The sequence below is a fragment of the Pantherophis guttatus genome, chromosome 2 (genome assembly GCF_059756535.1).
Source record: "Pantherophis guttatus breed Tessera chromosome 2, ASM5975653v1, whole genome shotgun sequence".
In the NCBI taxonomy this organism is placed as follows: domain Eukaryota; kingdom Metazoa; phylum Chordata; class Lepidosauria; order Squamata; family Colubridae; genus Pantherophis; species Pantherophis guttatus.
In genome coordinates, this window is record NC_142064.1 from 262,191,450 (window position 1) to 262,208,259 (window position 16,810).

At 42.8% G+C, this 16,810-nt stretch overlaps 1 protein-coding gene across 1 annotated transcript in view; it reads left to right on the top strand.

Annotated features, from left to right (window-relative positions):
• The window catches only part of GPSM3 (G protein signaling modulator 3), a 29,908-nt gene extending 19,062 nt beyond the window's left edge, over nt 1-10,846 (top strand). Inside the window, exons 4-5 of the mRNA XM_034421416.3 lie at nt 2,595-2,770; nt 8,156-10,846. Coding sequence (XP_034277307.2) covers nt 2,595-2,770; nt 8,156-8,368 — 389 coding nt within the window. The 3' untranslated portion in view covers nt 8,369-10,846. The remainder of the gene's footprint in view (nt 1-2,594; nt 2,771-8,155) is intronic.
• Nucleotides 10,847-16,810: the final 5,964 nt, after the last annotated feature.

Below are 16,810 nucleotides of genomic sequence, written 5' to 3' on the forward strand. Positions count from 1 at the left end.
GTTCAAAATTACAACAGTAGTTGTACTTAAAAAAGTAACTTGCAACCATTTTTCACACTTACAATTTTTGGAGCATCCCCATGATCATGAGATCAAAATTCGGATGCTTGGCAACTGGTTCATACTTATGACCGTTGCTGGGTCCCAGGGTCATATGATCCCCTTCTGCAACCTTTTGACAAGCAAAACCAATGGGGGAAGCGAGATTCATTTAACAACCATGTTACTTACCTTATCAGCTGCAGTGATTCCCTTAACAACTGTGACAAAAAAGGACGTAAAATGGGATGAAACTCATTTAACAAATGTTTCACTTAACAACAGAAATTTTGGGCTCAATTGCGGTCATAAGTCAAGGACTCCATGTGGTCCATAGTAATCCACAGTAGTCCACAGAAGGTGTCTAGGGCCACAGAAAAAGGACTCAGATGGTGCATTTTTCTCTGACATATTAGTAGGAATTTCTGAAATTAAAAGGAGAGGCTGTTTTTATTTCTAGTGAGAAGGCATCTGTGAGTTAAAGATAGTCTTCGACTTATGACCACATTGGAGCCAGGATTTTTGTCGCTAAGCAAGGCAGTTGTTAAGATTTTATGATCTTTTATTTTTGCCACAAATAAGTGAATCACTATAGTTGTTAAGTGAATCATGCAGTCATTAAATGAATCTGGCTTCCCGCATTAACTTTGTCAAAAACCAGCTGGAAAGGTCATAAATGATGATCACATCATCTCAGGAATGTTATAACCATCAAAAATACACGCTAGTGGTCAAACACCCAAATTTTGATCAGGTGATCGTGGGGATGCTGAGATGGTCTTAAATTTGAGGACTGGCCGTAAATCACATTTTTCAGTGCCATTGTAACTCGAATGGTTGCTAAATGAATGGCGGTTTTAATCTCTTTGAATAAGCTGTGTTAAACGGAAAACCCCTCCTGATATTTGGGTACCATAGGAATTTTGGGAGTTGAAGTCCGCAAGTCTTAAAGTTGCCAAGCTTGGAGGCCCCTGCCATAGATGACACAATTACCATAAAAGAACACAACAAATGCCTTAATTTTAATGCCAGTTGTTATTGATTGTGAATGATCTTCACTATAAACATCAACCTGGGCTCTGCAACAACCTTCAACGACACAACGACGGTCACTTTAGGAGACAGGGAATTGTTAAAAAACTCAAGAAATGTCCAACTTCGCTCTTCTATATTTCTTTCCAGAAACCACGCTGAGAAAGGTCGTTTCCCTTAAAATGTCCAACTTTTAGGAAGCCCAGAAACAGGGGGGACTCCCATTTTTCAAGAAAACGCTTTACACACACACAAAAACACGCTGCAGATACTACTTTTGTTGAAGGGGCTTCTTCGAAAGGAAGTTTGAAATCCTTATCTAGCGCCGGTTTGCCAGATCAAATTCTTGTGTAGTGGTACGGTAGCATATAATATGAACTTTTTGCGCTTTGAACTCTACTCCTCTTCCTGGAGTAGAAACTTCCTACTCCTCTTACTTGCACCCAAGACGTTCTCTTTCCGAGACCCATGAAGGAGGAAATGGCCAAATCACTTCTGAAAAATCTTGCTGAGATCTCTGGGTCAGCAACTCCATTGGTGACCTCTCTGACAAAACCTTCGCACGTAGCTGGTCAGGGCTTGTAGGCCTTGCTGCCTCTGGCTTCATTCTTGCAGGCCCAGCCAAGCGGTCTACAAGTCGCTCAAAATTTGGATAGATTTTTTTTCCTCAGGTGGTTGTGCTGTGCAGAGGGAGCAAGCAGAATCAGGGGGGTCTGCTGGAGGACCGCACCCCTTCCTTGCAAGGGATCACAGGACGGAGGGGTGCTGGAGGAGAGAAAGGGAGGGGAGCCTCACAACCTGGTCTGGGTGTTGTTGGAAAACTCATCCTCCTCTTGCATGGCTTGTTCAGCTCCGGCAGTTTCCACTGCGAGTCATCTGATGCCTTGTCTCGGTTCTTACTATATGCTTATCCAAGTCAACACACAGGGCTTAGTACTGGTAGCATTTCCCACCACGCACAAACCTAGTTAAGTTTTAACGTGGCTTGTTGTTTTGCTTTGTTGTAACGCGCAGGCCCATCCTTCTGGAGAAACGTTGGTTCAAGTGGATTGTGCAAAATCAGAAAAGGGGGGAGCTTGATAATTGTGGGGCATGAATTCATCCAATGTTGTTGTTTTTGTTTCCTCCTCCTTCTCTTCCTCCTCATCTTCCTGCTCTTCCTCCTTCTCCTCCTGTTCCACCTCCTCCTCCTCCTCCTCCTGTTCCACCTCCTCCTCCTCCTCCTCCTCCTATTCCTCCTTCTCCTCCTGTTCCTCCTCCTCCTCTTCCTCCTCTTCCTCCTGTTCCACTACCACCTCCTCCTCCTCCTCCTCCTCTTCCTCCTTCTCCTCCTCTTCTTCCTCCTCCTCTTCCTCCTGTTCCACTACCACCTCCTCCTCCTCCTCCTCTTCCTCCTTCTCCTCCTCTTCTTCCTCCTCCTCTTCCTCCTGTTCCTCCTCTTCTTCCTTCTCCTCCTTCTCCTCCTTCTTCTCCTTCTCCTCCGTCTTCTTCTCCTTCCTCTTCTTCTCCTTCCTTTTGCACAGTCTTTTTCTCTTCTCTGACTTCCCTCCAGGCTGAAGAGTTTTTCGACATGGTGGCCACAATCCAGGCCCGGAGGCTCAACGACCAGCGGGCGGATTTTGCAGGGCCTGAAGTTGCCAGCGAAGAGAATTCTGGGATATCAGAAGACCAACTCTATGACACTATTCTAGCTCACCAGGTATGTATGTGCCATTGATCCTCCAACCTCCCGTCCTCTTGGAGGACTCCTTTTTTTTTTCCCAGGGTCATCCTCCTTCCAAACACTAAAAATTGTAGAATTTACGATTTAAGTTGTTGTAATGAGATGGTTTTACAGCTTTATAAACCCTAGTTTTATAGTTGCAGTCCTCTTATGATTCTCTCCTTTGGAATTACCGTGGTGCAAAGGGAAAAAAGGTACTGTCATTTATGCAAAAAATAATAAATGAATAATAATTCCAGGGTGAGGATCTATTTATTTAATCCATTTCTAAGGATTCCCCCTCACCAGCCACTCTGGGCAGTATATGAAAGGATAAATAAACTGACTGTAACAATACAAGACATCCACGCTGAGAAGGAAAAGCAAAATCAATATAGAACAGTTAACAATGACAATTACATCACCGTTACAGAACCACACACACACACCTTCAGGATAGAAATGCCATTGTTTATTTAAACAAAATTTGCATGGGAAGGATCCATCAGGAGTAAGGTTTCTGGAGATTTGGTAAAACTTCACATTTTGCAGAAAAACTGAAGGATTTTTGAGAAAAACAAAAATAGCCCAAACTAGTCCAAATGCCCAGATGAGGAGTATCTACTCAGAATTTTAAAGCATTCCTTAGGTTTTAATTTTATTGCAATTTTCATTCTTTATGTCAGGAATATGTTCAGAGAGGTTAGCAGTGCAAATTAGAAAAGAAAAATATTGTCAATTGTGGCAGCAAGATAGAATGAATTTGCTGCAGGAAGTGTGAGAGCAGACTTTGCTTCTCTGTCTATTATTGCATGGGGGTAATCTATAATTAAATTCACAGTCAATTGAGGGTGAAAACTTAATAATTCAAGTCCACCAAGGACCTAAGAATGATTAAGGTAGTGGTTGAAGAAATAGGCAGTTCCAAGCAAGATAATTTTTATTGTAAAATTAAGAATTTTACATCTGATAAATTCAAAATTTCCCTTCAATATTAAACCTCTTCAAGGACTCCAATTATGATTGAAGGATTAAAAGAGGATTTCTTTTTCTTAAAGATTCATTATTATTAATCCATAAGTATTTGGTCACACAGTTTTTAGGTATCAGTCATGTGATGTTTTTACCATATGGCAGGGGTTTTCAAACTTTTTCAGATCATAGAAACTGTTAGGTTGTTTTTTTTTCTATAGAACCATGATGGCGAACCTGTGGCACACGGAGCCATATCTGCGTGCACATGCGCGCACCAGCCAATTGATTTTTGGGCCTTCCGGGCCCACTGGAAGTCAAGAAACAGGCTGTTTCCGGCCTCCGGCGGGCCTCTGGAGGGTTGGGGAAGGCTGTTTTTGCCCTCCCCAGGCTCCTAGAAAGCCTCTGGAGCCTGGGGAGGGCAAAACCCGGGCCTACTGGGCCCACCATGCTATCGCATGCCAAAAGTGGGGGGGGGGATCACGCATGCATGCTGGAGGGGGGCTGGGGTGGATTGAATTATGGGTGTGGGCAAAAAATTAATTAAAAAAAATATGGGTGTGGGCACGCACGAGCGCTCCCCCCCGCTTCCCCCCCGCTTTTGGCACGCAACGGCAAAAAGGTTAGCCATAACTACTATAGAACAACCAGAATGATGCTTTCTTGAGATACAGGCAGTCTTCAACTTACAACCATAATGGACCCTTCCCATTCCAGTCATAAATCATGATGGTCATAAAGTGCGTCACCCATAGGACCAACCTAATTTTCCAACCTTTTTTGTGGTGGCCTTTCAACGAGCCCATTGCAAATGGCCGTAAATGCGGGCCTGTTGCCAAGTGCCCAAAATGCAGTCATATGACTGGGGGACAGATATCAAAACTTTGGAACCGGATGATATCTTTTGGGGGGGTCCATTGTAACTGTAAATGTTTGCTAAACAACTGGTCATAAGTTGAGGACTCCTTGTAGGCTATAATAACAACATCTCGCAAGCCTACCCATGTCCCAAAGGTGCTTTTGCAAGAGGCAACTGGACTTTCTTGTTTTTCTTTGAAGACATTTCGCTTCTCATCCAAGAAGCTTCTTCAGCTCTGAGAAGCTCTGAGAAGAGCTGAAGAAGCTTCTTGGATGAGAAGCGAAACGTCTTCAAAGAAAAAACAAGAAAATTCAGTTACCTCTTGAAAAAAGCTCCTTTGGGACAACTGTGACCTGAATGACTGAGAATCTCCATAGACAGACTGCCCGTGTCTTTTCTTCCCTCCTTTTTATACAGATAGTCCTTGATTTAGAATCACAATTCAGCCCAAAATTTCTGTTGTTAAGCAAGACAGTTGTTAAGGGAATTTTGAAACCTTTCTTGCCAGAGTTGTTAAGTGAATCACCAGAGTTCTTAACTTAGCAACCTGGTTGTTAATGAATCTGGCATCCCCATTGACTTTGCTTGTCAGAAAGTCGCCAAAATTGATCACATGACCCTGGAACGCTGCAACCGTCGTAAATATGAACCAGTTGCCAAGCATCAGGATTTTGATAAGGTGACCATGAGGATGCTGCAACGGTCGTGTGGAAAATGCTCATAAGTCACTTTTTTCAATGCTGTTGTAACTTTGAGCCGTCACTAAACAAAGGGTTGTAACAGTGGTGAAATTCAAATTTTTTTACTACCGCTTCTGTGGGCGTGGCTTGGTGGTCGTGGCAGGGGAAGGATACTGCAGAATCCCCATTCCCTCCCCTCTCCTGGGTGAAGGATACTGCAAAATCTCCATTCCCACCCCACTCTGGGGCCAGCCAGAGGTGGTATTTGGCGGTTCTCGAACTACTCAAAATTTCCGCTACCGGTTCTCCAGAACCTGTCAGAACCTGCTGGATTTCATCCCTGGGCTGTAAATTGAGGATTACCTATACCACAATGGGTTTTTATGAGTCTCTGGAATATTCTCTCACCTCTCTGGATTCAAGTTTTTGGTTAAGTTGATTTCCCTCCCCCCCCCCAAAAGCTTCTAGATTCCTTCTCTGAAGTCAACCCCTTGGCTCCCTACACACGGTCTGAGTAACCCAATATAAACTATGTATGTCTGAAGCAGCACATGAGGTGGCAAATAAATTATTATTATTATTATTATTATTATTATTATTATTATTATTATTATTATTATTATTATTAATTGAATTTGTATACCGCCCTACTCCCGAAGGACTCAGGGCGGTGAACAGCCAGATAAAACACATATAATACAAATGTTAAAAAGCATTAAAATACAATTAAATAATTTGGCCCGAAAAACGAAATTTAAAACACCCCAAATTCTTAAGACAAATTTAAAATTTAAATTTTTTAAAAAGTTTAAAAGTTTAAACTTATCTCACATAAATTTATTCTTTGGGGAGGATTCGCTAACCAATAAAATTTGTCAGATGTGGGTTTTATTGGATGCATTCATAGGGTCTGCAAATGTTTAGTTTTATGATTCAATGAGCCTGAGCTGGAAACAATTTCAGAGTCGTCTTCTTCATCTAGCAGCAGTGAATTTTATGAAACAAGAGAATAAACTAAATGTGACTGTGTATAATAAATATAGCTATGTAACTGTTCGAACAATTTACTGCTTCTTGGAGAGTTATCTATTTCAGATGCATACGTCCATTGCTTTTAAAAACCTTAAAACTACACAAATTGCTCTTTTGTGTGTTTGCCTCTGTGTGTGTGTATAAAAAACAAACATAGACCTTCATTCCTGCCCTTCCCCCCACCCTTCTTTTTCATCTGCTGAGGGCAGTCAGTGAGGGCTATGAGAAAAATACCTCAAGAATATGGATAGGGTTGGGCTATCTTTCATTTAAACTCCCAAAAGTGCTTTTTCAAGAGGCAGCTGGACTTTTTGGGTTTTCTTTGAAGATGTTTGGCTTCTCATCTAAGAAGCTTTTTCCGCTCTGGGAAGTTTCTTGGATGAGAAGCGACATGTCTTCAAGGAAAAACCAGAAAGTCCAGTTGCCTCTTGAAAAAGTACCTTTGGGACATGGGTAGACTTGCAAGATTTTATTATTATAGCCTACCAGAAGTCCTCAACTTTTGACCAGTTGTTTAGCAAACATTTACAGTTGCCATGGACCCCCCCCAAAAGATATCACTCGGTTCCAAAGTTTTGATGCCTGTCCCCCCAGTCATATGACTGCATTTTGGAAAACTCTTGGAAAAAGCACCTTTGGGACAACCATGACCTGGAGAAACTCCATAGATTTTCATTTGAAGCAGATTCTTCTTAGATTTTCATCTACATTAAACCTGCGGGTGGCCCAGTGCAGGGACCTCTCTGGAGGGTCAATAAATAAATAAATAAACCAAGAGGAGAGCTCCGAACCCATGTTTGAGGCTGTCCACTGGACTTCATTTGCATCTATCTTAGAGGGCCAGCTTAACCCAGCTCATCGCTTTGTTTCATTTCCCACTAAAAAAAATGTGAAATATTTATTTATTTATTTATGTAATTTATATGCCGCCCTTCTCCCGAAGGACTCAGGGCAGCTTACCAGAAGGAACAAAAAATTACATAAACATTAAAATCAATTTAATGTTGACTGAAGAGCTTGTAGAAAAAAATGCTTTGAAAAGCCTCTGATGTTCCCAGCTGAGCTGCGGGATCATCAGAGGCTTTTTTTTTATTTATTTATTTTTAAAAGCATTTTTTCGGCTGAAGAGGTTGTAGAAAAATGCTTTTAAAAGTAAAAAAAAAAAAAAGCCACTGATGAGGTGGGCGGGGTAAGTGAGCGGCGACCGGGCCGGGGACCGGTTCGGGGGCGTGGCCAGCCAATTTTATTACCGGTTCTCGGAACTACTACAAATTTTTACTACCGGTTCTTGTGAACCGGTGCAAACCGGGAGCAACCCACTACTGAAGCCAGTGGCGAAATCCAATTTTTTTTATTACCGGTTCTGTGGGCATGGTGTGGCTTGGTGGGCATGGCAGGGGAAATATACTGCAAAATCTCCATTCCCACCGCATTCCAGGGGAAGGATACTGCAAAATCTCCATTCCAACCCCACTCTGGGGCCAGCCAGAGGTGGTATTTGCCGGTTCTCCAAACTACTCAAAATTTCCGCTGCCGGTTCTCCAGAACCCGTCAGAACCTGCTGGATTTCACCCCTGGAACAAGCCATTTCTATAAAGATCTATCAGTCTAACCGGTAAAACCAAAATCAAAGTATCTTTTGCAACCCTCTGACAAGCAAAGTTAACGGGGAAAGCCAGTTTCAAGGTACTAGCTGAACAACTGCAGTGAAGGAAGGTCGTAAAATGGAGCAAAACTCACGTAGCAAATGTCTCGCTTAGTGACAGAACTTTTGGGCTCAATTGTGGGTGTAAGTCGAGGATTACCTGTAGCCTCTAACTCCTTCTCCCTCTTCTGCAGAGCCAGCGTCTTGAGGATCAGCGCACGGAGCCTCCTATCCCAGTGGGAATTCAAGGGCTGCTGGATTTATTGCTCACAGCTCAAGGGACCCGGATGGAAGATCAGCGCTCTACCCTTCCTCCGGGCCTTGCTGGCCCACCCTTGCTAGGAAGACAGCCCTCCTTTCTACAGTATGAAACTCCTCCTTCCTTCATGGTTTCGGAGTTCAAATGACTTTTGACCTGGTCAGAAGCTGGAACTGGGTTGATCTCAACAGTGGGGAACTGAAAATCAAACAGTGTTGGAAGACTTCGTGCAGGAAAGATACCACGCTTTGCAAGAAAAGGATGAGGAAAAACTCATGTTCCAGCACAAACACAGCTTTGCAAGTGGCTAATTTTTTACTGGCTATGAACATGTACTTGATGCTCTCTGAGCTTGTTGTTTTCCTCGCAGACGTTTCATTGCCAAACTAGGTAACGTCATCAATGCTGGAAGCGGGTGGGTTGACATCTATCCTTTCTAATACTCAGTGGAGACTCCGCTCCTCCCTCTCTGCCTCCTCCCTGCCAAAAGCCCATGGTGACAGTACAGGTACTCCTCGACTCACAACCACCATTGGGACTGAAACTTCTGTCGCTAAGCGAGATGGTCATTAAGTGAGTCGTGCCTGATTTTACCTTTTTGCCATAGTCATGAAGCAAATCACACAGTCATTAAGCAAATTTGACTTTCTCCATTGACTTTGCTTGCCGGACATCCCCTGGGAAGGCAATCGTGACACACAAACACAGACACACACCGGATTCTACAACTATTGTAAACATGTCAGTTCCCAAGCACTCAAACTTTGATCACATGAACACATGGATGCTGCAATGGTCATAAATTCAAGGACCAGTTGTAAATCACTTTTTTCAGCACCGTTTTAACTTTGAACGGTCACTATCTAAATTGTAAGTCGAAGACTTAAACGTATTTAGAGGACCAATGAAAAGTCACAGCGTTGCCATGATTTTTAACGGTTTAGGGGCAGCATGAAAAGGAATGTACCGCTGATTAAGGGCATGGGAAAATCTCTTTTTGCAATACACGGGAGTCTTAAGATGCTACGAGACTGTGGATTTAAGCCAATGGTGAAATTCAAATTTTTTTACTACCGGTTCTGTGGGTGTGGCTTGGTGGGCGTGGCTTGGTGGGCATGGCAGGGGAAGGATACTGCAAGATCTCCATTCCCACCCCACTCTGGGGCCAGCCAGAGGTGGTATTTGCCAGTTCTCCAAACTATTCAAAATTTCCGCTACCGTTTCTCCAGAACCGGCTGGATTTCATCCCTGATTTAAGATTAGCATGTTTATCCCAAAAGCACTATGCATAACGTCTCAGGTACTTCGTCCCTGCAGTGAAAGAGCTCTCAAGTTAGCACTTTTTTAAAATAATTTGATGTTTAGTGCAATGTTTCTGAATCCGGAGCCCTCCAATTGTCCTGCGCAAAGCCATCCTAGGGAAATAGTTCAATAGGTCTAGCAAATTAGACCTAAGAGTTTATTTGAAAACAACAAAATAAATGTAGCTGCTTTCATTTGCCTGCGAAGAAAAGAGACAGGTTGATAGTCTTCTAATTCTTAAACATATTATGGGATCCTGTTTTATTTAAGAATTGCTAGAGAATCCTGCTGGGTCTGGCCGTTAACCCATGCAAACCAGCATTCTGAGTCACACAGTGGCCTATTGGCTGTGTTGGGGAAGCTCACAAGCCTAGATTGGAGAGCGAGCGCCTTCTTCACCTCTTTCTCCCTAGTCACGGGACTTTTCAGATCTTGGGCCCCATGGCAGTCTCTCACACAATGTCTAGGTACGGAGTCCCTGCTGTGAGGTGGATAGCCATGTAAATTCCTTTAATAATTAAACTATAGGTACGTCCCATTGCAAATATTGTTTTTTTTTTTTTTAAAAAGGACGGTTGAAATGACATAGTATTCCTGTTTGGAGGAATACGGTGTTCGTGCACAAGGGAAGTTTTGGAATTTATAACATTTGAAGGGAAGGCATTAAAACAGAGTTGCTCAACCTTGACAGATGTAAGACAGGTGGACTTCAACACCCAGAATTCCCCAGCCAATGTGGCTAGCTGGGGAATTCTGGAAGTTGAAGTCTACTTATCTTAAAGTTGCCACAGATGAAAAACTCTAACTCAATGCAATGTATTTCATGCAGTTCACTTGTTTGTTTCTAGCACGGTGTTTCTCAACCGTGGCAACTTTAAGATGTGTAGACTTAAACTCCCAGCTGGGGAATTCTGGGAGTTGAAGTCCACACATCTTAAAAGTCACCAGGGTTGAGACATTCTCTGTTAGAATCAACCCGTGAGAGGTATGATGTATAAATCAGCACCTGCAGATGCTATGTTGTTCTGCAGTCTGATTTTTACTCTCAATATCTTGAGAGTATAATTCCCCAAATTCAAGGTGATGTTATCCTAATGTATCTAGATTTAAAGGCTATGGGGGGGGGGCTCTTGAGTTCCACATTTTCTATTTGTAATAGCCTGGAAGTGGAACCGTAATTGAATTTTCTCACCAATTAAGCTACTTCTCCCCCAAACATATTTAGCACATAAAAGCTAACAAAACCTGCAGCTGTTGACTGCTTCTCATTCTCCATGCACAATTGCGCTTTAACGCGGTCGTAATAAATTTTGTTGCGAAGCTACGGTGTTGTGTTTCTCTGCAAGAGAGAGTTCAAGCATGGGTGAGCATGTGGTAGAAAAGTGAATCAGGAACAAACAAATGGGTGATGATAAACCATTAAAAATTCCCGTAACTTTTAACTGGGCAAAATGGTACCTCATAGGGCAACAATTTTTTAACCAAGGTACCTCAAATGGACTAACTTATAGAATGCATCCAAAACGACTCCTCTGGATTTGAAATTCGGAAATGTTATTAAATATTTCATGACATAAAAATGATCGTAAAAGCTTAGGCCATAATACAAAACGTTATAAAACATTTCCTCTTGTTAATGTTTGATTGCTGGATAGTTCAGTATGGTCTACTTTCAAAGCAGAGACATCTCTTGAAGGTCTCCCTGGATTTTTAGAGAATTTTTAAAGTACATTAGAAGCTCTGCCTTTGTTGAAGACATTGAAAGATCTGGTCAAGAAATATCTTTGAAAAATACCAATATCATTATTATTTTCCTTTTAGACAACTAAGCTGTCACAGGTTGTCTAATAGGGAAATAATAATAGATATTGTGCCTCTGTTTGCTTAGAATGATACAAGCCCTGATTCCTGATTTATTTAGAACGAGTGATGTATGGGTGTAAGCAGACTACACTGCTCAAAAAAATAAAGGGAACACAAGCAGAAGACATCCAAGATCTGAATGAATGAAATAGCCTTATTAAATACTTTGTTCATTACATACAGTAGTTTTGTGTTCCCTTTAGTTGTTTGAGCAGTGTATAAATTACTGTATGTAAAGAACAAAGTATTTAATAAGGCTATTTCATTCATTCAGATCTCGGATGTCTTCTGCTTGTGTTCCCTTTATTATTTTGAGCAGTATATTTATTCTCATTTTGTTCCAGATAAACTAGAAATGCCTTGCTTCAAATTCTATCTGAACCTGGATTCCTCTTTTTTTAGAACAAGTTAAGATTATGAACAGAATTAATTTAGAGATAGTAATGCGTTTATCACAATTCTAAATTATATCTAGTATCTTCATCCACTTGCATGAATGAGAGAGGTAAAACAAGAATGAAAAAACTCTGTGGACTATTATACAGTACTATAGCCCACAGTGGACTATTATACTATAGTCCACTGTGGACTATATAAACTGGAATAATTTAGGCTTATTCTATCTGAATGTAGCTAGTTAACACACATTTAAAAACAGGCAGTGTTTCAATCATATTGTTGCCGCTGCCATTTTGCCTTTTTTGAGCATATCTCATAGCAGCCCTTTACAGATGTGTAAAAAGAAGATAGGAATTTACCACATATTAGAATTGCTTGTGGATTATCGATGGCTACAGATAGTCCTCGATTTACAGCAATAATTGAGCCTGGAATTATGATTGTAAATCAAGGTGGTCATTAAGGGAGTCACCACATGACTGCACTCGATTTTATGACCTTTTTTGCAGTGGTCATTAAATGAACTCATGGCCATTATGATCCATCATAATTCTGAACAGTCACTAAGCTACTGGTCGTAAGGTGAGGACTACCTGTACTTGACCAAACCACTTCTTCTGAGGTAAAAATTAGTGGGGAAAACAATAAAACTGATTGTGAAAAGCAAAATAAATGGGGGATGGATTTGACTCCTCAATCTGTCCCCATTGAGTTGCAGAACACAAAATGATTTTGTTTTCCCAGAGTGACTTTCATTCTTCTCATCTGAGAATTTGAACATGAATTGACTGGATTTAAATGTAATTTTGGGAAATAAAGTGCATTTAATACACACACTAATTGTACCCCCAAGACCTTAAATACAGGTAGTCCTCAACTTATGACCACAATTGAGCCCAAAATTTATGTTGCTCAGTGAGAAGTGTGTTAAGTGAATTTTGCCCCATTTTATGACTTTTCTTCCCACATTTGTTAAGTGAATCACTGCAGTTGTTAAATTAGTAATACTGTTGTTAAGTGAATCTGGTTTCCCCCTTGACTTTGCTCCTCAGAAGGTCGCAAAAGGGAATCACATGACCCCGGGACACTGCAACGGTCATAAATGTGAGTCAGTTGTCAAGCATCTGAACGTAAATCACGTGACCATGGGGATGTTGCAATGGTCATACGTGTGAAAAATGGTCATAAGTCACTTTTTCCAGTGCCGTGGTAACTTCAAACGGTCACTAAATGAACTGTTGTAAGTGGAGGACTACCTGTATTGTTTAATGCCTCTTAAGGGAGTTTTGGCCAAAATGAGGGGTGGTCGGTTGCATTTTACAAATGACTTCAGCTCTCTAAAGCTGGGGTGTCAAACTCGCAACAACATGTTGTCATCATGTGACGCATCATAACTTTTTTCCCCCTTTGCTAAAATGGGGGTAGGCGTGACCAGAGTGTGATGCATCTGACCTGCGGGCCGCGAATTTGACACCCTTGCTCTAAAGGGTCGTGCAAACCCTTGCAAACTAAGGGGGGAAAAATAAATAAATAAAGTGGATGCTAGTTTAGATTAATTAAATATAGATAACACAATTGCTCCCTGTATTGAATTCTTTAAAGCCTCTGTCACATTAAAATTGCATTTGGGGGCCTCCTTTGGGAGGGAGCCTTTTCTTCAAAAGCAGTAGCTGCTGCAAGTCGGTTGTAGGCAAAACTCTTAATCTAAATTATTTACGTTTTTTACAAGGCCACCTATCTCACAGTGTAGGTAGCCCTTTGACCTATGACCGGTTGCTAGCAATCACTATGGACCACTCAAAAGGTATTAGGACTTGGTTTCAAAGTTCCGACAGCTGCCCTGCAGTCACATGACTCCATTTTGGACACTCAGCGAACAGCCTGCATTTATGGCCTTTTGCTGCACCCAGTCACGTGACCGCAATTTATGACATTTTTGGAGAAAACCAGCATTTCCTTCCAGTTTTCAGCAAAAACAGCCCATAGTGAACAATGGACTTGCTTTATGGACGTGGTATTTGCTTACTGAACACTGCAATTAAAAAAAAGGTGATTAAAAACAGCTCCAGTCACGTGGTAACCCACTTGTGACATTTAGTGGGATAGGGGATAAAACTGAAGCAGGATAAAGACCAGTCGTTTAGAATAGAATGAGCTGGAAGGGACTTTGAAGGTCTTCTAGTCCAGCTCCCTGCTCAATACCAGGGCTGCTCAATACCTGCTCAATACCAGGGGTGAAATGCTCCCGGTTCGGACCGGATCGCCCGATCCGATAGCGATGGAGGCGGGTGGTTCGGAGAACCGGTAGCAAAAATCCCTGGTCCCCCCCCCCCCCCATGTCCAGCTGAGCTGCACAATCATCAGAGGCTTTTTCTTTTAATTTTTAAAAGCATTTTTTCTACAACCTCTTCGGCCAAAAAAATGCTTTTAAAAGTAAAAAAAAAAAGCCTCTGATGATCGCGCGGCTCAGCTGGGATCGTCAAAGGGATCGTCAGCTGATGATCCCAGCTGAGTTGCCTGGTCGGCAGAGGCTTTTAAAAGAAAAAAAGCCTCTGGCGATCAGGCAACTCAGCTGGGATCGTCAGAGCCTTTTGAAAGCGTTTTTTGGCAACCTCTTCACCGAAGAGGTTGTAGAAAAAATGGTTTTAAAAGAAAAAAAAATTGGCCACGCCCACTGTCACATTACCCCCCCCAAGCCACACCCACAGAACTGGTACTAACAAATTTTAGATTTCACCACCGAACTATACCCGTGATGGCGAAGCTATGGCATGTGTGCCAGAAGTGGCACACAGAGCCATCTCTCTGGGCAAGCAAGCTGTCAGCTGTTGCTCTTCCGGGTTGCGGCGTGCCAGCCAGCTGATCTTCATGCGCATTTGTGTGCCGGAAATCGGAAGAACAACTGCCCGGTGTGCATGCGCGCACTGGGAAGATGATCTTCTGGTTTCCGGCATGTGTGCATGTGCACCAGCCACCTAGTCTTCCGGTTTCTGGTGCGTGTGCGTGCATGAAGACCAGCTAATCGGCGTGCTGGAACCCAGAAGAGTAACAGGCGATGGCTCGCACGCCTGGAGAGATGGCTCTGCATGCCACTTCCGGCACGCATGCCATAGCTTCGCCATCATGCATATAGCAGGGGGCTGGACAGGGTGGCTGCTCTTCCCGTTTCCGGCACACACGCGTGCTCCCATTTCAGCACTCGGTGCCAAAAAGGTTCACCAACAGTGACTTATACCATTTTAGGTAAGTGACTGTCTCTAGGCAAGGGGTCAGCAACCTGCGGCTCTGGAGCCGCATGTGGCTCTTTCATCCCTCTGCTGGGGTTCCCTCTGCTGGTCGGCTCCACAATTGATAGGGATTTAGGTTAGGACAGGTAGAGGAAAAAGGATGCCACACTAGGAGGAGACTCTATGGTGGGGGAATTGGACTTCCGGTCAGCAGAGGAAAAAGGATGCCATGCTAGGAGGAGACTCTATGATGTAGGAACCGGACTTCCGGTCAGCTCCAGAATTGAATGGGGTCTTCCGGTTAGGACCTTTGTGGCTCTTTGAGCGTTTAAGGTTGCGGACCCCTGCTCTAGGTTCTTCTTAAAAAGTCGTTAAAGGACATTGTTGGAAGGAAAATCTGTCTGGTTCAGTTCCAAGCTGGGAGAAAGACGCTGGAAACAACATGGAGGCTGATTGGAAAGAAAGTTTATTGATAACGGAATCACACACACAAAGACAAAGCACAGTTCTGGGTCAGCCGAACAAATAGTTGAATGAGTGGATGGATCTTTATAGGTTTCCGTGACATTGAAGTCTGAACTGTTCTGAGGGTGGTGCAATGAAGGGACTTGTGTTCTGAAAAGATGTTGAGCAATTCCTGTTGTGGCTAATGGCTTTCGTCCTGTGTTGGATCTTGGGTAAGGGGCTACATGTTCTAATCCTACCATTCTGCTTTTGTTAGCTGCCAAACTTTGCTGCAAGGAGTTTCGAAATATCCTGTCTCCAATGGATTTCTGCCTCTGCGGTGTTTGCTTTGCTTATGAATAGAGCTATCTAGATAGTTGCCTTCCTTTTTCAATAAACTCTTTAATCTCTTTAAGTGCTGGCATCTGCTGTGGGCTATGAAGAAAGACTGGGGACTGCTTTCTGCCTTTGAGAGCATGTTTCTCCATTTCTCCCTTTGGGGAGATATAATATTCTGCCTTTTTTAATATTCCCCCCCCCAAAAAAAATTTCATTCTTCTGCAGGTGGGGAGGAGGAGGAGGGCTTCCCACAGCATCAAGCATTAATTTCTTGATGACATTCTTGATGATTGTTTATTGGTTCAATTTTATATGCCGCTCTTCTCCGGAGACTCAGGGCGGCTTACAATGCGTTAAGCAATAGCCTTCATACTTTTGTATATACCTGCTTAGTAGGGCTTTCGGCCCCCCCTAAGCAGTGTTCTTTTTTATATAAAGTCAGTTTATTGCCCCCACAATCCGGGTCCTCAATTTTACCTACCTCGGAAGGATGGAAGGCTGAGTCAACCTTGAAGCCTGGTGAGATTTGAACTTGCAGTAATTGCAGGCAGCTGGTGCTACTTAACAGCACTTTAGTCTGCTGCGCCATCAAGGCTCATCATTACTACTTTATTTGATACACAATAATAAAGGTTATAATTTGTTGGTCTTCGCCTTGTTTTCAAAAAGCTAAGAAAGCTTTTGAAGAAAGCAGCAGAGCTTATACATTTATTTACCAAACAATCCAGGTTTGATGTGTTCTGTCTTCCTTTCGTGATCTTATCTTGGTGTTGGATTACTGGCGATGGGGGCCACCAGTGTCGACCTGCGGCCCCCAGGGGGAGAGCCTTCTCTGTGGGGGCACCTGCCATTTGGAACGAGCTCCCCCTGGAGATACGGAGGATCCCGGATTTACACACTTTCCGCCGTGCCCTCAAGACCTTTTTATTCCAGCAGGCTGGGCTGGCCTGACTCCTTTTAAATTGTTTAATTTTAATTTGTTTTTAAAAACAGGGGTGTTTTAATCATTATGGGCC